The sequence below is a fragment of the Carassius gibelio genome, chromosome B18, assembly GCF_023724105.1.
Source record: "Carassius gibelio isolate Cgi1373 ecotype wild population from Czech Republic chromosome B18, carGib1.2-hapl.c, whole genome shotgun sequence".
Taxonomy (NCBI): Eukaryota; Metazoa; Chordata; class Actinopteri; order Cypriniformes; family Cyprinidae; genus Carassius; species Carassius gibelio.
This window is the reverse complement of record NC_068413.1, coordinates 7,450,926-7,476,628: the sequence shown is the minus strand read 5'-3', so window position 1 is coordinate 7,476,628 and position 25,703 is coordinate 7,450,926. Positions and strand designations below refer to the sequence as shown.

The following is a 25,703-nucleotide window of genomic DNA, read 5'->3' as shown; positions in this document are numbered from 1 at the left end:
TATAAAATAGTTTCCTTAAGCAAAATGAATGAAAATCCCATTACATATAAAGGGCGCTATTGTTATTTATAGTCTACTGAGCAACACTCCATTTTATTTATTATTTCAATGGTATTATCATAAAATCAATCAAACCTAGGATTACCTACTAATTCAGTTTAGTCTGATACAATATGAAAGAGTAGCCTAAGTGTCTGACTGACAAGCTTATTCAAAAATCATAAGGCTACCAGTAAAATTTGTTTCATTTGTACAATAATGAGTTTACTTAAAAATAAACAAGTTAAATGGATTGCCAAAACTAATAAAATAAAATAGGCCTAATGCATACACTTAATATAAAATGCGCTGGTTTATTTTAGTGTTATGATTTTTATGCTACTTGACACAAATTTATTAACACTCTTTTTTTTCAGACAAATAAGAATGTTAGGAATACAGGATCCAATATTTTGGCACTTTTAAACAACTCGAATAGGAATAGTTTTTGGTCTGCTTTTTGTGATATAATTTACTTTCAAACAAATCATCAATATAGCCTATTACTTAACGTACATTCAGTTCTAGTTTGAATATATATAATGGTGCAAGAAAATAATCGAAATGTTGAATTAACATTGCTGCAATCGAAAAGACGGCTGACCGGCACTCGTTCAGTACCGCATACCGCCATCGCATCCGTGACCGCATTTTTCTCGGCTTGCGTAACATATCGCGTGACTTACTAGGTTAGTAACGTGAGGGAACGGACAGCAGAGAAGGCGGTGTTGATGACGGTAGGAGGAGATTGTGCGTTGTCGTCGTCTTCCGCGTTTCCCTGGATTTCAACCACTGTTCTGATTCCATCGCGTCCTCTCCTTGCACGTTTTTACGCTCGGTCCACCCTCCCAATTTAGTTAGTTGTAAAAATAAATAAATAAATACATTATAAAGGCCTCGCTGTCCCTCTCTCCGCCTTCACCTCTCCTCTTTCTCTCCCCACTTTGCAAATAACTACCACCGCCTTCGTTCTCCACATGCAGCATCGGAGTCCTGGGCCCCGGCGTACCGGCTCCAGCCATGTCGGCGAGGAATACAGCGGCTGGCGGCGGTGACGGAGCGACGGGGGAAATGCCAGGTAACTCGCCGCTTAAAACAATACAAGTTAGTCCAGCCTAGCCGGGTCCGCTTGAAGCGGAGAGAGTTAGTGTAGATTGCGCTGAGTGCCGGGCGGAGGAGAGGGGAGCTCTCGGTGTTCCCCGCTGATTGGTTTGCACACTCGCGTTCGCTGCGAAACTAGGTCAGTAGTTCAGTAGAGCGAACTCCTGCAAACACGAGCAGAGGCGCGTCGAAACTGCTCACCCTGCCACATTTTGAGTTTTAACGCAGATTTATACCACCTATTCTGGTTCTAATGTGACTGATATTCGCGTTTTTAACATGTAGTATGCTTTGCTCTTGTTATTTTGGCGAGGCCTTTGGCAGATTGGCTGCCGTCACATTCACTCAGCTGTGGCTATGCTAGGTCTTTACGTTAAATGTTTTTGTTTTTCCTTTTGTGTATAACGGGAAATGTCTTCATGTGTGTATTGCGTGCTACTGTCGATTTTTTTTTTCTTTTTTTCGGAAACTTTGTATATTTCATATGGCGTACTTTAAAAAAATATTTTTTTCCCCTAACCTCCACCTATGATCATAATAAAATAATCAGAATTTATCCGAAAAATGCGTTAAATCGATGATTTAACCGGTTGTGTTTACGTTTGAGTATAACGGTCAAAATTATAAAGAATATAACTTGACTGTTCTGTTTGTGATTCATCTTTTGCTCCACCTTTTATTTTTGTTAAAAAAATAAATATATATATATATATATATATATATAATTTTTTAAAATTTGTTTATTGTATATAATGTGTGTATATATATATATATATATATATATATATATATATATATATATATATATATATATATATATATATATATACATTTTTATTTTTTATTGTATTGCCCTCAGATTTTTGTTCAACACACACAAAAGAGTAGGAAATAATGTAGTCTATTGATTTAAAAGGAGGCATAGCCTAAATGCTATTGGCCACAACTGTGTATAAAAACATTAAACAAACTGAAAATGTGATTTTAAGATGTTTAATCAAGTTATTTCTTTATTTACTGGTTGACTACCACAACTCCTGTCCTGATGTGTGTCTTTTACACATTGCCATATGGCCAACTATCCTGAACAGTTTTTGGTTTAAGTACTACTAATTTCGAGTTCTGTAAACTTGCCGAATTAATTCATTAGTAAACCAAGTGATTGAATCATAAGTGCTTTGACTCGATTCACAAGAGTCATTCGGTCGTAAATCGGGTGTTTTTAGTTTTGAGCTATAGTAGAGTATATAGTAAAGTGTGTAGAAAACTATAATACTGACTTTTGATCATCTTTTATTTAGATAATTCTTTAATAAATGGGTTAATAGCCTACATAAGCCCCAAAGAAACATTCATACTGTTCTACTTCAGAGAGTTTTACTATGTATACTGTGCAATAAGTCACATTTTTCAAAATATATTTGTTAGATATATTGGGTTTTGAGTTCCCAAGTACACTGTCTAGTAGAGATGCCTTTCCCCTAGTGAATTCGGTCTCATTTTTAATGAGTGAAACTGCCTCCTGTGACGTAAATGTGAATCATTAGCATTGTGAGGTCATAGTGCTGCCTGATCTAGTCTGTTTTCTTGAAACGTGACGGTTGTGTAATATGTAGGTCAAACTCGGCACACTTGTAGGCCAGAGCTGTGATACCCTCCTCTTCATCAGGCGTTGCTTTCTCTCTTCAGCCTAACTCAGTGAACCTTTGCATAACTTGGCTATAAACAATCGGAAACAAAGCTGTTTAATGTAATAGGGCACTTGTGCTCTTAATTCTGGCTGAAGTGTGTAACCTAAATCTGCTGTCAGTTCCTCTCGTGACCGACTCCCCCTCCCTTCCCCAACACTGAAAAACGTGACTGGAGTTTAGGGTCTCATCTGGAAAGTATGTCTCTTAGGTAACTGTTCTTTTGAGTTACAGATTCCAGTCATTTTGGTGATGGGTGTTTTTTCAGGCCAATTATTTACTATCCTACGCTTCTGGTAAATTCTGGCAAAGCTGATAAGTAAAATGCACTTGTCCTGGTAGATTGTCCTGGTAGAATTATGTGCAGGGGAGGGTGAAGACAGCATTGTATATTAATACCTTCTTCGTTTATTAATTATTTAATGCTAGTCTTCCCTCAGTGATATTACTATACATATTTTTATAAATGAAGATAAAAATGATAAAATGTCATTAAAAAGTGAGATGCAAAATGGAATGAATGAGCTGATTTTATTCCTACATTTACAGTTTGAAAGCCAATATTTTATTGAATCATTCTTTGCATATACTAAATATTTTAAAGTCTGAATCTGTGCCATCCTGTAACAACAAATTTCCTCATTCAATCCTTATCCTTATGGGCTATATAATATTATAATACAGTATAATATTACATTACATTTTATTATATTATGGCGTGAATGTTTCTAGCACCATACTGAAGGAAAGCCATATATCATATTGTATTATATTAGAACTTTATAGTATATCATGTTATATTTTTCATTACATATTGCATCACTTTGCCTGCACTCCTGTATTTTTTTAAAATTGTTTTTAAACATATTTAACACACTTTCTATATTAATATAATATATTGCGTATATACACAGTGTAACTAAGTGTATTAAACTCCTTTACATTTAGTTATCCATTACTTTTAAAAAGTATTGAATCTTTTAAAAACATTTCTTAGATTCCTTGAGCTGAATACATAAAATGTTTTAATAGAAGTTCACGCTTGTTTGTGAGGACTATGAAGGCTGTAAAGTTAAAGGAGAAGATTTGATCAAAAGTAGGTCAGCAGAAGTGGGGTTTATTGTGACACTTTTGCACTATTTTTTAGCAATACTTTGACTGACCACTTCCTGTCTATAGCTACAGCATATATTTGATGAAATATGTTGCACGATGGGTTGCTAGCACACCTGATCCCGAGCTACTGGGAAGAGTTCTTATACATCTCAAATCATCAAATGTTGAGGACTGCATTGTGTGAAATGGAGAGCGATTTGAAAGTAGCTGTACATTTGTTTCTGAGAAATGTTATAGGAATTTTAATGTGTTATTTTTATATGTGCAAACAGACACATAAGTACAGTTAAAAGCAATATTATTCAGCAGAGAATTTAAGATTGCAGTCTAGTGGATGTGTTGCACACATAGGCCCAAGTGTTGCGTATACGCTTTGTCACGGTCTCCAAAGAGGCTCCTCTGATTTGAATGGTGAGGCTATTTTGAGAATGTGTTTTTATTCAACTGAATAGGAAAGTCTTGTTCAAGGTCTCCTTCTAAAGCACCACTTTTCAGACCTCTTTAAATCTCGGATATAATAGTTAAGAATGATTGTTTTGATGATGTTCTGACTGTCACATCTCAACTCTGTCTGTCAGTTTTACAGCTTGTCTTGACTTCCTCTCTTGTCGAAGAGACAGTTTCCTGTTGCCTTCATGTCTAGACATTAGATTTTTTTTAGTTTGTTTGTTTTTTGATCTTGCTATTTAGATGTTAAGCATTTATTATTCTCTGTTTTCAGAGAAACTATTAAGATATGTGTACCTTGTGAAATTTGTGTACACTATTTTTTTTTTATTGGTGTTTCTTTGTCATTCGCATGTTTGTATTTTATGTTGAAGGGCCAGATGCCTGGTAAGCTTTGAGATTTGCATAAAGCAGTGCCAGCATCAAGCTCAAAGAACTTACCATTTACTTATCCAGTTTATTACAAACCCACATCAAAATAATTTCTAAATCTGATGCTTCTGTCTTTCATTTATGGCTAGTTGTGTTAGAATAAAATATAAGCAAACTTTGATTAAGTAAATGATGACTATTTGTTGTGATGATCCATTAGACATTTAAAAGTATATTTGTCAAGAAGATTGATGCTTTTATATAACTACGTTATACTTTTATTCTTAAATGGAAAAAAAAAATCTTTAAATAGGAGTGTCATAATTTTGTAGCTTATCTAGTTGTTATAGCCACCGGTTAGTTACCTAATTATCAAAATAGGCTAAAAATTATTTTAAATCAGTTTTGTATTTGTTCGAAAAATTAAGCAATGTATGAACTGAATGCCTTTTTTCACTTTTTGTTTTAGACATTTGTCACGTCTGCGGATTCTCACATTTTAGACAAATTTCTTAAGCAACTCGAAGTCTAAAACTGAACTGAAAAATAGAGCATACCATGCAACTGAGTAATTTTAACTACATCAATAGGAAAAAGTCTGAAAAAAATGCACATAATTGCTTTGCATTGAATGTTATTGTGGCATTATTGCAGTGTTTTGCTTTCGTCAAACAGAAAATCCACCATCCAATGCCAAGATGCTATAACTGGATGATTTGTGGTTTTAAACCTAGACATTAGTCATTGACATTCACGCTTTAGTGATTGGAACGCACCAGTGTTTTATTTAACTGTGGGAAGAGTTAACATTGTTTTTCATCTGCATCATCAATCATTTGCTGTGAATTTTCTAATAAGGCACTATACCATTTGTCAGTTGCACATGTTATCAACAGCATAAGTGTGGACATAATAAATGTACTATATTTTGCTAAATATAAGCTATAGATTGTGATTGGTCAATTGCCCAATATAATGAGTGCTCAAAAAATATTTTTTAGCTGATATCAGTATTTGATGTCTGTTTATTTAATCTATTTTGTTTATTCATTATTTAGTTGTTTTGGTAAGTAGCCATTTAATAAGTGGAATAATCTACAGTGAGCCAGTCATTATTGAAAAATAAACCCATTCTGGTTGAAACCAGACCCTCTGCTTTGTCGAAGTATTGATGACCCTGTTGTTGTTTAGTGACTGAATGATTGTAAGCTAGCTCTTCTTTCTTAAGCTTTTGTGTAACAAACGAGTAAATATTTATTGTATAATAAGCTACAGCAGATCCGTCTTCCCTCACTTCAATAGAGCTGACTTATTGAGAGAATTTGCAAGGGTCATTCAGTACATCACAGAAAACCGGTCTTTTCAGTTTACGGGACATAAAAACTTGTGACGTCAACATAGTTATAATTAAACCCTTCGGTTACCTGTTTGTCCAACATTTAGTTTAACCGTTTAATGCTCAACAGTGAGACGTAAAATACTACCAAGGTGTGGTGCCAAAAGTGTGCCAAAGCTAAAAACACCGAAGTGGATTCACTGACCTACTTTCACACACTTTTGTCACGTTCTTGCACAACGTTTGACGTAAATAAATTGAGTTTGGACATGTTTCTAGTGCAGCTCTATAATAACAATGCAAAGTATCATGAATATTTACCGCACCTTGTGATCATTTTTTTACATGATGACAAGTAGTGCTTGCATTGACCAAGTTATTTAGACAGATAATCAGTAAATTATTCAGGCATTTTTTCAATGTGTGTGTATTGCTTTTAATGACATCTAAAGAGTATAATTACACATAAAATGCATTTGTTTTAAGAAGTACGGTTAAGCTGATGATAGATGTGTTCTTTTTGAGGTCGTATACATTGAAAATAATTGTACATAGGCATGTGCATACATATGTATATATGCATTTGAATGATCCATTCTGGAAAATGAATAGTGATCCAGTGAAATGGCCTTTCTCTTGTGCAAATGACGTCACACAATGCAGTGAAGTCCAGGTAATATCATGAGCAAGTGAAAGACAGAGCTCTTCACTGTTGGGTGCGGCCTTCCTATCGGCTTCGTAAAACCAAATAATCCCGCCGCAGATCTTCACTCCAGCACTCAGGATTAAAAATCAGGTTGTTGCCGATCTGTTAACAACTATTTAGGTCACTGGGCCTGCAGAGCACTGTTAAATATAGGAGCCAGGGGCACAAGCTGTGTTTGGCCTGGCTTGTGCCATTGTCGCCTGAACCTGATGGCACTGTGACAACACACACACACACACACAAAGTACATGCACGTGTACACATGGCCGGTGTGAGGAGGACGCGCAGATGCAGTTCAGGGCCTGATGAGGTGGAACGTGTCTGTTGATCTTAGAGGCTTAAAGCAACAGGTGAAGCAGGCGGGAAAACAGACTGCACCATTAAAGCCTCTTCATGAATAAGGTGCTCTGCTTGCAGGGAATTTGTGAATGGATTATGGTGGTCAATGGCAATAACAGATGGCAAATACAGCTCTATTATGTGTCTGCCAGGTGTCAGGTAGAGCTGCACAGTTTGCTCAGAAAATTCATATTATAGTTAGTGCAAGAAATACTGTGATTGTGATTTGAACTGCAACATGATGAACCGCACTTGTGTGAAGAGCTTTGTTTTATTCTTTGCATTCACTTTGTAGATTTACCCTAAATGTGGGCTAGTTTTTAATAATAATAAAAATAAAATTCTTCTTTTTTTCAGTCATTGTTGAACTAATAATAACTGTTATAATATTGGGTGGCATTTTATTATTATTAACACTTTTTTTGCATTCACAGTGCATTCACATTGTAGCTTTACTTTAGCATGGACTAGATGTTATTCCAAATAATCTTTCTTTTTCCAGTGTTATAATAATAATAATACTATGTCAAGAGATTTTTTTTTTTTTTCCATTCACATTCTGGCTTTACTTCAACATAGTCTATTCATTCTTATTTCAATAATAATAATAATAGTAATTATAATAATATGTGGAAAGATTTATTTATTTGCATTCACAATAGCTTTACTTCAGCATGGGCTAATTGTTGATATATATATATATATATATATTTTTTTTTTTTTTTTTTTAATGATAACACTAGGTATTTTTGGTTTTATGATAAATAGAAACCAAAACTGAAATTGAATTGACAATATGTCTTCAATCAGAGTCCTTTGCTTTTATTTGCAGCGATGACTAAATGCTGCAATGATTTAAGCCAAAAACCAGAAGCTAAAGCTGTTGTAACTCAACAGATGCATGATTTTAGTGTTTGACAGTACTGTTCTGTCCTCAATAATGGAGACTGGATATTATGTAAATAGAAATGGATACACAGCTATAAAATGCTTCTCGTTTTAAAGCATTGTTTGTACAGGAAGTCAAAGACTGTGTATTTAAAAAGACTCGCATATTCCTCCTTGTCTGAATAGGTGTATAGATGTGCATGAAGGAAAGAGTGATGCACGTTTTTGTGGAGGTGAAGTCAATTGTCTGTTTTGTACTCATGGTCGCCCAGCCTCGATGTGGCAAGTAGTTCTCTGTCAACTTTTCTTTCTAAGAACCAGGTGCAAACTGGGTTTCTGGGTTTTAATATTACACTTTTAAGATGACTTTCACAAGATTAAATAATGTCCTGTTTATTGTCGCACACAGACCAAAAGTCACTCTGAATTCACACAAAAATCCGCCGATTACAGATGGTCTGATTCTGATGTCTGTTATGAAATCTATTCCACTGTGCCCTGGTTCCAATATGTAGCACATAGTTGTGTTTTGGCATGTGTCTTTTTGTAAATTCACTATAATAAATCCCTCCCACCATTGGCAGGAGACTCACTAGAGGGAGAACCCCAGGGCCTCTCTGTCTCTCTGTCTGGTTTGATGACCCCCGCCTCAGCCACCGGCATGGCCTCAGGCATGGAGCTGCCCAGGAAACGGAAAGGCAGCATGGACAACCCGTGAGTATATCCACATTTTTACATTTTTACTTTTGTCACTAGTAGAGGCTGCCATTTTTACAAAATATGACAGTTACTGTATAAATCACAATATTGTATTTTTACCGTAATAAGAAATTAAAGATTGCAAATGGTTTATTAAAATGGTTTGAAGAATTGTTTGTATATTGAACAGAAGTGTGACGATGCCTATTTAAAAAAAAAAAGATCTAGTTATTTAAATGCTTAAATCTTAATACAATTTTTTTTTTAAATTGTATAAAAAAGTAATTACTTAAATGATTTAAATGTTGTTTTCATATTGTAAACTTGTCCACAAAAGATTTCAGATAAATACTGTTCTTTTGAACTTCTTCAAGAAATCCTGGAAAAATGTATGATGGCTTTTACAAAAATGTATTGACCATAATAAGAAATTCTTGAGCACCAAATCAGCATATTAGAATGATTTCTGAAGCATCATGTCACACTGAAGATCGAATTATGACTGCTGAAAATTCAGCTTTGCCATCACAGGAGTAAATTATATTTTAAGATATAATAAGAGAGAAAACGGTCATTTTAATTTGTAATATTTCACAATTAATGTTTTTACTGTAATAAATGTGGCTTTTAAATAGTAGTGTCATTTTGTAGTGTAAATCTATTTCTATCTCAAATCTCCTTTTGATTCCTCTTTCTTTTCTCATTCGTAGCTTGATGGACACAAACCACCAAAACATGAAAAATAGTAGTTCTGTACTGTTTGTTCTGCCTTTTAATGCTGCCTGGATAAGTCACATTGACTGCATAGGTTTAATTCGTATTGATGAGATCACATAGTTGTTCTACAATCGTATATCTTTGCCACTTTGTTTTTTTCATTACTCCATGTTTCTTTGCGAGTAAAGTCCTTCATAAATGTCTATATATATGTAGCATGTCCTCATACCGCCCAGCCCTAGTTTCTTGAAAAAGTATGTGTGTGCGTGTGAGAATGCAATGCATTAATATTGGATATTTGGATTTTATAGCCGATTTGCTATAGCTGATGACTAATATCCTCTTGTTTGAACCGTTAACCCCTGTCCTGCTTTTCTGAATGAGTCGAGATGCATTGGGAGAGGAAGTGCGTGGTCTGTGTTTACTGTCCTCTTTAGATTCACTGCAGCATTTCATGAGTCACTTTAATCATCTCACAACTTTGTTTCCAGGGAAACAAAATCTGCTTCAAATCTAGAGGAGGATATGGAGGACGATCAGGGAAGGTACTAAGCCCATTACGAAACTCAATATGGCTCACCTTGATCTACAGTTTTAATCGTTATTTTTAACACTTGTATCTCTTTTATTATCATGTTTCTTAGATCGGAAGGAGATGACCAGCAATTAAAAATTAAATGTGTCAGGTACTTATCACATTTGTTATCATTATTTTATTTATTTTATCCACCTTTTCAAAGTTATTATTATTATTGTTATTTAGTTAAGTTTCCACTGTCATTGAAATTCAAACACTAAAAATGACGTACACTTAAATGTGGTAATATTTTAACTTAGTGAAGTTCAGTGGTATTTACAACACAAATCTCATCTTGTAGAGAACCTCACAGTCAGATCGAGAAACGGCGGCGAGATAAGATGAATAACTTGATAGATGAGTTGGCAGCGATGATTCCCACCTGTAACCCCATGTCCCGCAAGCTTGACAAACTCACTGTGTTACGAATGGCTGTCCAGCACCTCAAATCACTCAAAGGTACCTACAGTAGTCCAGCGAACACAAAAACTAATATTGAGCTTGAAAAAATGTATTTTCCTTCATGAATACCTAATTAAAGCAGAACAAACACATAATTAAAGCAGAGCAAACAGTGATGGATGTTCTTGAATGTATGTGGGGTAATGGAGTGCCTGTTTTTCAGGAGCAACCAGCTCGTTTGCAGAAGCCAATTACAAGCCTGCATTCCTCCCAGACGATGAGCTCAAACACCTTGTCTTAAGGGTAAATCCTACAGTTTATAGAACCATGTCTTAAAGCTATTTGTAACGGCAGAAGAATTATCACTGCAAATTATTGATTATGTGGGTGGAAAAGGCTCCAGAAATAGCTTTTGTTTAAACAGGGCATTTTGACTGTTTGCGGTTGTGAAATTACAACATCAACCCTAAATGATCTCTTTCTATCTCTATCTCTTGTCCAGGCTGCAGATGGATTTCTCTTTGTGGTTGGCTGTGACCGTGGGAAGATAGTCTTTGTCTCAGAATCTGTTTCGAAAACACTGAATTACAGTCGGGTAGAACAGTTCAAATATATATATATACTTTATAAACTTTTTAAAAAATAAAATAAGTGCTATAATTATGAAAAGATGTACATTACCACTACAAGACAAAAAATTAGTCACATGTACTCATCCTTTATTTTTTGCCATTTTCCACATCATAGAATCATAGTGTAGTCATCAAAGTCAGCAGGTAAACAAATGCCTTTTTTTAAAACCACTCATAAAATACATGAACAGTTAAATGTTTAGACATACTAGCGTGTTTGTTTCTTATGACCTCAAAAGCGTACTATTAACTGCCAATATCATTCTTAAAGGACATTAGTTTTATAGACATCAGTTCAGTTTTGGAAAAGAATATGCTTAATCTCAAGAATTCCTGAAAAATGCTTACAAATTTTATATATATATGAAAACTGCATTTGTTCATCTGATGATAAACAACTAGGTTTATGATCTGACCTCTTGGCAAAATGGATTAGTGAAATCATGGCTCATTTGAATGTTTTTCTCCCCAGACGGAGTTAATTGGACAGAGCCTGTTTGATTATGTTCATCCTAAGGACATTGGTAAAGTGAAGGAACAGCTGTCTGCCTCTGAACTCTACCCGCGGGAGCGCCTCATAGACGCCAAAAGTAAACATACTTTGACCGTAATAAATGGTTGTGTTAAGTTTGAGTGTGTTTCCTGAATGCTTTTCTGAAATGCGTATACAGTTTTATGTCTGTTGGATGCAAGTTATATTCAACTCTGCTTAATAAATATACAGAATATTAAACACCATCATTCAAAATTTGGGGTTAGTAAGAATTCTCTTATGACCAACAAGGATACATTTATTTGTAAAAAAAAAAAATACAGTAAAAACAGTTATATTCCTTTAAGATTATTACAGTTTAAATGAGTAATTTCTATTTAAATATATTTTAAAATGTAATTTATTCCTGTGGTGGCAAAGGCAAACTTTGCGCAGCCATTACTCCAGTCGTGAGTTTCACATGAAACTTCAGAAATAATTCTAATATGCTGATTTGGGGGTCATATAATGTTTATCTAAATTAACAATGTTGACAGCAGTGCTTCTGCTTAATATTTCGGTGAACACCATTTTTGATTGATAGAATGATCAAAAGAATTCAGCATTCAAATATTTCGTAACATAAATATCTTAACTGTCACATTTGATCACTAAAAAGTATGAATTTCTTTAAAATAGAATCTTTACCAAACCCAGACTTTCAAACCTGTTTCCTGGCATAAAGCAGACCAAAAGTAGTCCATATGACTCATATGCTGTATTTGAAGTTTTCTGAAGCCGTAGGATTGCTTTTGGTAAAAAAAATTTGATACAACATGAGGGTGAGTAAATACCAAAATATGAGTTTTTGGGAAAATCATTCTTTCAACCAATCTAACTGGAGTTTATGTGCAGCGGGATTGCAGGTGCAGGCTGAGCTCCCTGTCGGAGCAGCTCGGCTCTGCTCTGGAGCCCGGCGCTCATTTTTCTGCCGAATGAAGTACAACAAAGTTACTGTCAAAGAAGAGAGGGACTTCCAAGCTGGGGCTTCAAAAAAGAAAGGTCAGTAGCATTTCAGTCAGGATACATCAGCAGCCCATCCAGTTTTTACAATTAAGTTGTTAAAGACGGTTTTCCAGTTTTAAATATGACATGAAGTGAATCAGAAGAGTCTTGTTCATGCAATCAAATCCACCGTCTGTTATGATTTTTCTATTTAGAAAAAAAAAAGAAGATAGAAGTTAAATAAAGGTTAATTATTCTTGGCTTCAGACTGGCAATGTCATTCTTATTGCTCAGAACCAAAGGTTCAAGATGTTGAGGTTAATGACGTCTTCTGAATATTTATTCTTCTTTTTGCTTTGACATTTCTTTTCTTGGTGAACATGTCGTTTTCCAAACTGCCCAGAACAGTTAGTTATTCAGGCAACCCTGCAAAGCCATGGATTGGTTTTTATGCATTAGTTTTTTTTCTTTTTTTTTTTTGATGTATTGAACATGCATTGAACAATGCATTATAACCTAGTTTTTCCTTATATTTAAGCTTTTCTACATTTGACACAACACTGAAAAAAAAAAAACATTTGTCAGATGTTTGTCACGGCACGTTTTTAGATTAAATCGAGCAAATCCAAAAGGGAATGAAACGTGCACCTTTGTGTTCCGCTTTAACAACATATGGTGGGACATTTGGCTCACAGCTCACCTGTAAATTGACTCTGTTTTGGTTGACTGCCCCAACAGAGTCACAGCGATACTGCACTGTGCACTGCACGGGATACATGCGCACCTGGCCCACGCGCCAGCTGGGCACAGAGGGGGAGGCTGAGACGGATAAAGAGAGCTCCCACTTCAGCTGCCTGGTAGCAGTGGGCCGCGTGCACCCCCACACCCTCCCACAGGCCAACGGAGAGATCAAGGTCAAGCCTACTGAATTTGTCACCCGCTACGCCATGGATGGCAAATTCACCTTTGTGGATCAACGGTAAATTTACTCTTGTTTTGGGAATAAATAAATGTGAATTTTTGTGACTGGCAGTTGTTTGTGTGCCTAATCATAGTCATCTGTGCAAACTAGCTCCACAGTATGTAATTACCCACATAACTTTCCCTTGTCTGGTATGTTCTGTAGAAAGTGGACTGTAAATGGGCACTTCATTCTCACTAGAGGGCAGCATGCTTTTTCTTTTTAAAACTTGAATTTAGTTTCCTTCTTGTTAAGAGGAGACAACTTTTAGGTATTTGTTATTCATATAATAGTTCACTAACTTTGTCAGTATTAAGTGTCTGTTGGGGAGTAATTAACTTAAATTGGTTTTAGTAGTCTATATAAATTATATAAAAATGACTATCAAATCTAAAAATTAATAAATGGGTGCACATAAGTCTGGTTCTCATGAGAGGACCTGTAGATTTGGTTTGGTACTCGCACTGCACATAGTGTGACCCATTAAATATAACTACAAAAATATAAATGAAATAAAATAATAATAATGCACGCTTTTAATATGATATAATAAAGAAAATAATAAAGTGAGATGATATTACTATATTAAACATAAAAAGTTAGTGTACACCTGTGCACCACTTACGTGCACCCTTTTAATAAAAGTAATTATATACAATATTTTTGAAATGTTGAGATTTAATTTTGGGCAGTAATTAACATAATAGTAAACTATGTGAAATTATATACAATTATTTACAGAATGTTCTATAATAATTATCCTATAATAATCCTTGTGTTATTTATGAGGTACCAAATATAATGACTGCTTTAAAACGTTTGGTTTTTTAAACACTCTTGGCATCTGCTTTTGGTCCGGCATGCCGATTTGCCTCGAACTCTCAGCATTGGTTTAGCCAATTTTTTTCATGTCAGGATAGCCTAGATGCTCAAATAAAAAGAGTTATGTTTTGTTAGTGTAAACACTGTGGCACTTTCTCTGGGAGTTGTCTCTAAAAAGTTACTTCTCCTTTAAAGTTTCATGGTGAGAAATGTGATTTAAAAAAACTGAATTCTATTTATATTGCTCACACAGAGCCACCACTATTCTGGGTTATTTACCCCAGGAGCTGCTAGGCACATCCTGCTATGAATACTTCCATCTGGACGACCTGCCTCATTTGGCAGATAGACACCGAAAAGGTACCGTGCATCCAGATCCTTACCATTAGGAGCACTAGAGCTCTAAACAGGTTTTCCTGAAAGTATTTTCCAAGAAACTGGGCAGATTGCCGAAAACATTTGGACAAAGAAGGAAAAGAGTTGCCAAATCCTTATCATCCATCATTAATCATTAGTCTTACTTCTAAAGAACATTAGAACAGCTTTCAGTGGCAGATACACGAGGGCAGTGCCTCCGAGTGTAATACTGGATTACATGCATTTACAACTAACTAAATGTGAAATGTATTACCTTTTGTTTGTTTATCTTTGTTTACACATTCCAATGCTTTATAAGTTTCTTTCTTCCATGGAAAAAAAGATTAGAAGAAAAGTGTTACTCTTCCATCTAATGACCGTGAACAAGTGTCTGTCAAGCTATATTGTGCCAAATACAAAACATAATATGGGATTGGAATGACTGGTTTTATGAGCAAATTACAGTTTTATTTTTGGTTGCACTTCCTTTAATGTGTCATTTCGGTCGCCTCTTTTCACAGTGCTGAGGAGTAAAGAGAAGATTGAGACAAACTGCTATAAGTTTAAAACGAAATATGGCTCTTTTGTCACCTTACAAAGTCAGTGGTTTAGTTTTATAAATCCCTGGACCAAAGAAATAGAATACATAGTGTCGACCAACACCGTAATATCGTAAGTACCAGCATTTCAATTGGTTTTTCTAACAGGCCGTTTTTCCTATTAATGCATAACAATTCATGATTCAACCTGTCACGTCCAAATTCTGTGATCAATGAGATAACCAATTATTTCTCGACTCTTTTTCCGCCTGACTCAGCGGTAAAAGTAATCCAGGTGGATCAGGGGATAAATCTGAGCAGCCTAGCAGTTCCAAGGCCTCGGAGGGTGAGTACTAAGATCTGTGAATGTTGTAAATATGTTTTGTTTCTAGGCGTGAACCTATAATTTGCATTATTGCATTGTAAAACCATATACAGTGTAGAGGAGAAGGAAACTATATAAATGCAAGTCCAGCTCTCCAGTTAATAAAAAGTTGGCAACCTTCCTAAAATATATACCTTTTGCTTTGTTTTGTTTTTTTGTTTGTTTTCTTTTGTTTGATTTGTTTTTTGTTTTGCTTGGGGATTTGTTTAGTTTTGTGTTTGTGTATCTTTTTGTTTCTTTGTTTGATATGGTTTGGTTTTGTTTTGGTTTGTGGGTTTTTTTTTCATTAGCTGGAACCACCTGAATTTGGTTGGCATGATTTGTCTCAAAAATGATAAAATATGTGAAATTCATCATCACTGTCAGATTTTACTATTGATTTGAAAATAATTATATAAGCACAACCATGAAAACAGTTTTCTAATAGGATTAGATATATACAAAAAAGACACAAAAAACACATTACAAAGTTGGCCGCAGAGTTCACTTGCTAAGGATATCAAACAGAAAGACATAATTTTTTGGTTTAGCGAACCTTATGTTATTATTAATTCTAAATATATCCAACTCTTAAGGTCCAATAGTAGTTCTGTTCATTTTGTTTTGTAGATGATGCCAAGAAGTCCCAACAAGTTCCAATCATCCCAGGGATCTCCAGTGCATCAGGCATGATTTACGCTGGGTGCATAGGGACCCAAATTGCTAATGAGATAATGGACTATAATAGGTAAACCAATTATGTAGCTTCCTTTCTATTATTAAATTTGCAGTGAAGTATTACAAGCGATGAAAATGAAGGTGATTTAGGGTTGTTTGGTAAGCTTGTCGTTCTTCAATCGACAAGTTAAATAATGATGTTGAGTAGTTAATTTTTTTTTACAAATATAAGTACATAATTAGTTTTAAACAATCGCACTTAAACTTAATATATGAGTGTGTACTGTGTGTATTTATTATCTATATATAAATACACACACATGCATGTGTATATATTTCAGAAAAATACGTTGTATATATATTAAATATTTTTATTTATAATAAAGATTCTGAATATAAATATAGACATGTTACTACATGTAAACATTTTCAAAAGATATGCATGTATTTGCTTGTGTTTGTGTGTATATTATATACATATGTGTAAACAAAACAAACACATATTATGCAAACAAAAACTTTTCTTTTGGATTTGATTAATCACACTTAATTGTATGAAGCACTATACATAATATATTTATTTTGTCAGCAGCAGTGCAAAAGATTCTTGGAAACTTTGTCAATTAGGGACTGATTGATTTTTTTTAAATATGCAATTTTGCACCTCCCTAAAAAAAGATCTTTGAATTCTGATGTCATGCTGTTTTCTTAAGGATGAACTCCTCACCATCCAGCGGCAATACAAGTCCATTCAGTTTACTGCAAGACAAGTCTCCACTGGCCCTTGCTCAGGCCAGCAGCAATGTGAGACTGTCAGACAAATGTGTCTGTCTGTTTAGAAGTTAACATACAAGTTTTGTGGTTTCTTGTGTTCTAACGCTTTAGTACTTCACATGCTTTAAGGTGCCAAATGGAGAAGCGACAGATGTGGAGATGCCTGGCAAATCAAGCTCAGAGGAGGAAGCGAGGGGTGGGGCCTTCACCGCGGGAGAAAGTCTGATGGGTAGATGTCACATTATTATATTACATTGGCCATGTGGTACTTAAGATACTAGCTTGTCAAGCATGTGTCTAGGTTTTTCCAGGAGAAAAGGTTTTGTGTTTTGTGTGGAAAATGTAAGACTTTTTGCATTGTGACATGATTTTCATGACAAATTTGTGTTCACAATTATTATAATTTTTTTTTAATTTCATGATACGTTATTGCTAATAATAATAATTTGAAATAAAAAGTATACTTAAAATTGTATTAGTAAATTATGATAAATATCATGATGACAAATTCTGTTGATTAAAAATAAAATGTATATTTTCTTGTTCTGTAATATTAGAATATTTTAAACTGAACTAAAGATGTTTTGCTTCGCCTGTGCTCCTGTCCTCCAGAGGGGAGCTCTCAGTTGGATCTGGAGGGGGTTCCTGGGTTAGGCGCTCTGAGCACTGACGAGGCAGCCATGGCGGTCATTATGAGCTTACTGGAGACCGATGCTAACCTGGGTGAGGCCGTGGACTTTGACGAGATGCACTGGTCTCTGTGAACACAGCTCCAGTTTTTTTAAGACCCATCTTATCTGGAGCTTTTTAAAATGAACCATCCATTGATTTTCATGTGGCAGCAAGCCTTCGAGAATTCTTTGACTTGTTTTTAATTTATTAGTGTCTTTTTAATGTGTATGGACAAGCTGCATGGCAGGTTATCTGATGGCTGCCCTTGGTGAAGGAGAACCAAACGGGACGGGGGTCTCTCTGAGTACCTTATGCTGAGTACCTTAAGCAACAGGACCAGGTTTTATGTGGTCTGGTGTGCATTTCTTCACCTCAGCTCTGAGGTCACTTCTGCCCCTTGGCATGGATCAGAATGGAGAGACGTTCTTGGCCTGTTTTGCCATGTTTGCCATGCCTCAGCCAAGCCATAAGGCAAGAACCCAAATGGTCCACTGTGATCCAGTGGCGTAAGGATTTCAAAACTGTTTCATTAGTCAATCAACACTTGAACTGATGCTTTTGAAGCAAAGCTGGACTAAATTGTTTTATAAAAACGTCATGGGATTCCTTTGGCAAAGGAAGCCTGGTAGTTATTTTACCCTTTTAGAGCAGAAATTATCTTGAAATCAATGTTTTTTTTTTGTTGTTTTTTTTTATGAACGAGTGGAACAACGGGGAGGGGTATTGGTTAGCGCTTGTGGTCATTTGTCAAACAGAACTACTTGAAAAGACTGGAAAAATCTGAAAATTGAGGATCACCGTTAGGCCTGACATTTGTTTTTTCCTCTCTAGTCTACAAACGTGTGTGAATGTCTACTTTTCCCTCAGACCTTCGTCTGTCCTGCCAGGGCTATGCTTTTCTAAAAAGAGGCCCATCACTAAAATTTACAGGGACTCGGACAATGTTCTTGGTTGTTGCCCCATTAGTTAGATGTGCTAGTTCTGCTGTTCTGAAATCTGGTCTTGATGGAGATGGGGAAACAGGTAAAATGGAGATTGGAATCTAATAAGGGTAGGGTCTCTCAGGGAGCAGATCATCAAAACCCCTTGTCAAAATCCTTAAGCGGATCAGCAAAGAACTGCTTTTTAGACACTTGTGTGAATGTGGTGTTTAAGACTTCTACAGGGCTTCATTCATTCATTTGTTCTTCTTGTTTAGTTATGTGCAAAGAGCTATAACATGCTCAACGTGATCAAGATTAAGAAGATGATTGTTGTTTAAACTCTATATTTCGGAATTATATTCCTTAATTTCATTTATGGGAATAACCTAATTTCTACTCCACTTCAAAATACTAACAAAATCAGCAGGGTAACAGTCGATATGTTTTTTCACATTCCTCCTGCTTCAAGAAGATATTTAATGTAAGTCCAGCCATGAAGTCATGATAGTAACCCGCTTTTAAAGGTATAAAAAAATGGACAAAATGTTTATCGTTTACTCACCCTAATGTCTTTACAAACCTGTATGATTTTCTTTCATGGAACACAAATGGAGATATTTAGAAGCATGTTTACTCTGCTCTTTTCCATGTAATGAAAGTTAATGGTGACCATGACCAAGCTTCAATAAGGACTATAAAAAGCACCACAGAAGTAATTCATAAGATTTGTTCGCTATATTCCAAGTCCAACTTATCCCTTCATAGATCTCCAATTTAATTAATGCAATATTGCATTTTATCCAAAGTCTAGAATACACTTACAAGATGTTTGCCCTGTCTGGAGGAGTCGATGCTAGTTGCCAAAAGTCAGAGCCAGCATGCCGCTTTTACGGATTCACAGAAAATCACGTTGAATGCTGGGCACAGATTCAGATTTTCTAGCTTCAGACTATGATTCCATTCAGTCGGAAGATATTATGCATGTTTTCATTTGTCTCATATCTCCTAGCAACAAGGCACATTTCTTAGTGCGTTTGTTGTGTTTGAAATGACTATGAAGTCTATTAGTGTGTCATCTACAGTTAAGTCTATGAGTTCACAAGTGTATGGAAATCTGGTTTTAAAAGTCAGGTAGTGCATTCTAGTCATAAGGAAGAAAGAAAACCATACAGGTTTTGAAAGCAATGCTGGAATTTCCATTTTTGGCTGAACTATTACTTTAACTGAAGACAAGAGACCTAAGAACATTTTTTTTTTTTTACAATGTTTTAGTAGTTTTAAATGGAAAAATCAAAGACAATGTCTGCTGTTTTGAGCCTGTTTTCACAGAGGGCTACAAGCTCAGAAACATGACACCTCTTTTTGGGCAGATGATCTTTGTGGGCTGTTAAAATGATGCTATCAAATGCCATTTATTATTATATTCCCTATTTTGTATATTACATTTGAGGTCTTATTGTGTGTGCATGTCCTTAGGATACTGATTCGCTCTTCCTTTTCTAAATTTCTCAAATTCAATTTGATTCCCCTGGGTAATCGTTCACCTCTATGAATTCACATTTCACTTTGTATCTGATTTTGCACATATGCACATAATTTGTGAAATTTGCTTCCCTTCGTACTGGTGACCTTTCATTCAGACGATCAGTGTATTGAACTGCTTTACTGTGATGGTGCACATGTGCCACAGGAGTCTCATGGCCTTGCATGATGGAAACGGCTGATTCTGACCGATTATACCAAAGCAATTTGACCGCAGACATATTTCAAGTACCCTTAACGCTCAGCTGCCCTGTGCTGTCAGATGATCTATAATTCTGTGAGCTGCTTTTTAAAAAAAAAATGTCTTCATATCATTGTGTAGTGTGTACTCTGTCACATGCTGCCAGGAGCTTACTTGAAGGGAGGAAGCCACCCACCCAGTCCAACTGAAATGAAATACTGCTAGGTGGTGTGCACATCTTTAGTGTGAATATAAGCCATGACTTATATCTTGCCACATCCCATTGTCCATCCAACGCTTGGCTTTGCAAACGTAACGCATTACCCAGGAATATAAATGGGGCATTTCCTTAAACCTGACTGACATTTCATGGGATCAGCTGTAATTGTTTGTCACACACAGGTGGTTAGATGTGTTAGCAAATCACTATTCTGGTAAGATGACCAGTTAGGAATTTTGCACGGGAAGAGCTGCTTTGTTTGGCCCCAATGTACAAGCAATGCTCTGTGCCATAACTGCAGGCTTGTCCTAAAAGACAAAATTGTGATTTATATTGTGTTTCCCACTCCCCCACAGCTTCACTGTTTTTTTTAAACTAACAGTTCACCCAAAAATGAAAATGGATCCTCTGCAGTGAATGGATGCCATCAGCTGATAAATACATCATAATAATCCACATGCGTGTTTGGAAGAAACAAATTCATCTTTAAGGTGTTTTAACCTAAAACTGTTGCTTCTGACCTAAATACAAGTCCATAATCCATTGTAACACTTCCTCTATAGTTGATCTCTCCCATTAAAATCCACAAGTATATTTGGTTTGGACTGTCCTCGCGTGTAAGAGGTGTGCATATTTCTCTCCTGATTCAGATGAGACAACTTTTTCCACTGGAGAGAACAGTATTATGAATAGAGGACTTTGAGTTATTACAAATGCATAGCTTTTTACTTCACAAAAGACATTAATTTGATAGACTGGAGTTGTGAGACATACTTGTGGGTTGTGATGTTTTTATCAGCTGTTTGGACTCTCATTCTGACGGCACCCATTCACTGCAGAGGATCCATTCACAAGCAAGTGACGTAATGCAAAATTTCTCCAAATATGTTCAGATGAAGAAACAAACGTATTTACATCCTGGATTGCCTGATGGTGACTACATTTTTCATTTTTGTGTGAACTATTCCTTTAATAAGACTGTGTTCTGTTTGGAGTGTCGTTCTGCAGATGCACTTGGCAGAAATCTAAGTACTGTACATAGGTTAGAACCGCCAACCTTTTCTTCTGTCGCTTTTGTCCTAATTTCAGCTCTCTCACTATGTGTAGCCTAAGAATTACTTGATTTTATATTGATAGTTATATTCATTCATGCATGCCTTTTGTCTATCCTTTGCTTTTCTTTACTACCTTTTTGTTGTTCTGTTAGCTATCTAAGGGTATTGGATAAAGGTTTTTGCCTTATAAGACAGACAAAGACTTGCTCGTTGTTCTGTTTCCCTTTGTTTCTGTCTGTCTTGAGTGTGTGATGAAAGTGGTTTGGATATGCTGAAGATGTGAACATCTCCGTTGGGTCAGCCTCCAGATCTGCATGCGTGCACCTCCTCATCGCTCTCTCTGAGCCTCTGATCAAGGCTGTTATGGAACGAGGGGTCTTGTCCAGGCAGACCCCCTTTTCATCTTTTGCTTTCTTCTCCTCCTCGGTTTGTTATTAAGAATTTGTATGACACCATCGCTGCTGCTGTCAACAGGTCTGGTTAGTAGCAGAGAATCTGTCTCTCCAGGCTGACATGTAAAAAGATTCTTAAATAAACAACATTAGTTTCCTGTACATCTGTGTTGGTCTGTCATGTGTCAGCATACAAATGTAACATTTATGATGTTACACATAATTTAGGTTTATAAATAAATGTTCCTTAGAACTTTCTATTCATTAAAGAACACTAAATGAAATGCATCAAAGTACACAAAATAATGAGCAGCACATTTTTATATATTGATAACAATAAGAAATGTTTCTTTTGCGCCAAATCGCTATATTAGAGTGATTTTTGAGAGGACCATATGAAACTGAAGATTGGAGTTATGGCTGCTGAAAATGTAGCTTTTCCATCACAAGTATAAATTACTTTTTATAATATAAGCAATTAGAATTAGCATTTTAAATTCAATAATATTTAGCAATATTACAAGTTTTGTAAGTATTATTGTATCAAATGCAAACCTTGGTGAGCATAAGAGCATTTACATATATATATTTTTTTTTAACCAATCTTGAATGTAGTTTTATCTCTGTGTGCATGCGTGTGTCCTAACAAAATGTAAATGCTGAAACAATTTTCATCCCCTCATTGAAATGTTTTAATAAAATTTGTTTACAAAAATCTATTTGGATGCTCCAGAAAGTATGCTTCATAAAATCATGCATTAAAATGATTTTACATTTAAACATTTAATTGTTAATCTTAGCTTTTTTGCTCATTTTATTTTAGTTTTTGAGCATTTTTGCAGTGGCATTTGATTTATTATTTGAATCGTGTTAATACTTGCTTACAATATTACATACATTTTGATGCAAACATACATTTTCCACTGCTAAAATCAACATTTTTATACATATAATTAAATATAAATTACAAATATGTACAATTCTTATTATATTATCAGCCTATAAATAGCCATAACCAATAAAAAATGGACCAGAACCTGTTGATTAATGAAGTTCTTAAAATTCTTTCAATGACATTAAATTCCTCTTCCTGTCATTCCAATTCGATGTCAATAAAGCTTAACCTTTCACCTTTACACTGCTTGTTTAAGCTGTTGAGTGCATTCAGTGGTTAAATCAGGAGTGAGACCAATGCTGACTCAAATGATGAATCTAGCTAAACCACAGTCTTCCGGGCAAGCCTTTGATGGTTTTCGTGTCCTCATTCACATTTCTGAGAATATTCACAAGCTTTCTCAGCTGCATGCACAAAATGGCTTTTACTAGGTCACCAGAACAAGTCAGCTCACAAGCAACTGACACATTTTTTAAACTTCAAAGGGGAAATACTGAGCTGCAACTGTCAATTTATATAATATATAGAGTCCTGGAGAAGATCCGAGTGTCACTCATGTGTCTTTAATTTGTGTCACTCAGCTGCATCTCTGCCGTTGTTGTTGTTGTTGTTTTTTTTTGCTCTGATGAAGATGGGACAAGCTGCAACTTTACCTTGCAGAAAAGGTGGTACATACGTCACTGAGCTTTATAAGTGGTTCAGGTGAGTTTACAAAATATTGATTTGGTGACTATTATGACTACAGATGGGCTTTAGTGAAGCGGGTAGTAAAAATAGAATACATAATCTTGGTTACGTGTCATCTGATAGATGCTTTGTGCAAAACAAACCTCTTCATTCTGGGTCTTAATTATTGGAGAGTAATTATAGCCATACATGGGGTCAAGAAAGGGTCATGCCATAATGAAGAATTTTATTATAGACCATAAAATGCCAACCGTAACTGTAAAACCATATAAACTCTATCTCAGCATAAGTAAGTCATCTGCTTATTTGAGTATTTTTTATTATTATTATTTGACCTGTTACTGTAGTCTTTTTCCTGGAAGATTTCATTTCATGATGTGAATTATAAGAACATTGCCCTTTTTTAAATAATCATTCATGATGTAACTGTTCTAAAAATGATCATAAAATACTGACTTCTTTCAGTTATCAAGTGTTTATTAATAGCTACCAGTATTAATTAGTATTACACATTTTTAGAAATTAATTACCTGGTTCATGGTTATTAAGAGAAAACTGTCAAAAATGCATTAGTGCAATAGTACATTTTACAAATAATAATTTCAAGGAAACTCGTTGAATTAATGATTCATGTGTATTTCATGTTGATTTATGTATATCAAACAAAAATATAGTTTTATTTGGCTCTATACAAAATCTATATTACAATGCTAAAAACCTAAAGGTCAGTTAATATTTATCAATGGTTTAAGATGAGAAAATAATTGAGTGATATCAGTTTTAAACTACACTAAAACATTTTCATCTTTATAAAAACCTCTTCAGAAAATAATACTAGCAATAATAATTCAAAAAATTTTTTTGAATGTGTCAACTTTTGTGCTGGTGTCTGGCAGAAAGTTTCCGAATGAATGTCCCAGTCGAATGATCTCCCTCCATGAGTTTAGATGTCACTTCTGCAGTGGAACTGTGGGAAAAGAGCAGATTTTTAGTGAAGTAAAGTACAGTAGAGTAGACTAGACTAGACTATATTACAGTACATTGTTTGGAAGCAACTTACATGTAACTAAATTACTTAATTTTGAAAGTCTGACAGTAATCAGTTTTGAATACTATAGCCTACTATAAGGTTAACCATGCCTGGTTTACATCTTTGGAAAGTATTAATCAAATGTAATCAATCATTTCTGCATTTTGAATAATACCTATAATATCTTATTTATTTATTTTTATTTAAGAAATTTTTACTATTTGTATAAAAAGTGTGATATGATTGCCATTTAACTGGATGGAGTTAAATATCATAGAATATGTGACCGCTATCAATATGTTGATTGAGGGCATGACGGTGGAGAAGACAAAGATGGAGCCATCACACGCTCAGAGATGCTTGAATCATGCAGGTAAGTGTCTATAGCTGCTCTAATCTGACTGTTGTTTTTTATTATGGAATTAAAAATGCAGTTCGTTTATGTGATTCTGGATTGCGCCACTAGAGGGCAATATATACTCACAAATTAATTTTCTCTCATGGCTGTTTTCTCACCCTCAGCCCATAAAAGATGTAGAGAAATTTAGCATTACAACACTTGCTCACCAATGAATCCTCTGTAGTAAATCGGTGCCAACTCACTTCAGATTAACACCTCAGTTTTGACATAAAGATATAGGTTTGGTGACAGTAGTGTGTTGTTCTAGATTAAAAAAGACTAAACGACAGGCAAATAAAAAGGTCTGAGCAGAATAATGTTGGATTCACTATATTAATTTTGATCTCATAGTAGACAAAAAAGTTTTAATACAATATCTGGTTAATTTTTGTATATATACATTATATAAATGTATATACATTATTTTACCTAAAACTAACCCTCACACATATATCAACATATCAAACACTATTTGGCTGATTTATGACGAGCAGTGTTCCAAATTAGTTTTTAACATGTTTTTCACTATTTGTAAGTGAAGTAATGTCTCACAAGTATGACCATACGTTCGCAAACAAACATAATTATCGCTACTAATGGTACTATGGCGAAGGCTGAATGTGAATGTTAATTAGACAGCCTTCCTATAGCGAAAAGCGTCTAATGAATATTAAT

At 35.1% G+C, this 25,703-nt stretch overlaps 1 protein-coding gene across 1 annotated transcript; it reads left to right on the top strand.

Moving 5' to 3' along the window:
* The first annotated feature begins 720 nt into the window (after nucleotides 1-720).
* bmal2 (basic helix-loop-helix ARNT like 2) lies at nucleotides 721-22,178 on the top strand. Its single transcript, XM_052582405.1, has 18 exons — nucleotides 721-895; nucleotides 1,023-1,117; nucleotides 8,617-8,746; nucleotides 9,940-9,993; nucleotides 10,093-10,134; nucleotides 10,327-10,484; nucleotides 10,651-10,730; nucleotides 10,930-11,022; nucleotides 11,532-11,649; nucleotides 12,447-12,593; nucleotides 13,275-13,515; nucleotides 14,573-14,679; nucleotides 15,198-15,348; nucleotides 15,494-15,561; nucleotides 16,210-16,327; nucleotides 16,971-17,061; nucleotides 17,161-17,260; nucleotides 17,644-22,178. The coding sequence occupies exons 1-18, from the start codon at nucleotides 771-773 to the stop codon at nucleotides 17,793-17,795; spliced, it is 2,070 nt and encodes a 689-aa protein (XP_052438365.1). The 5' UTR covers nucleotides 721-770; the 3' UTR covers nucleotides 17,796-22,178.
* The last annotated feature ends 3,525 nt before the right edge of the window (nucleotides 22,179-25,703 follow it).

Bases quoted from the DNA above. Each gene is read 5' to 3' on its own strand.
- bmal2 (XM_052582405.1), top strand. From the start codon at position 771: ATGACGGTAGGAGGAGATTGTGCGTTGTCGTCGTCTTCCGCGTTTCCC. The intron at 9,994-10,092 runs GTACTAAGCCCA...CATGTTTCTTAG, and splicing joins ATGGAGGACGATCAGGGAAG to ATCGGAAGGAGATGACCAGC. The intron at 15,562-16,209 runs GTGAGTACTAAG...TTTGTTTTGTAG, and splicing joins CAGTTCCAAGGCCTCGGAGG to ATGATGCCAAGAAGTCCCAA.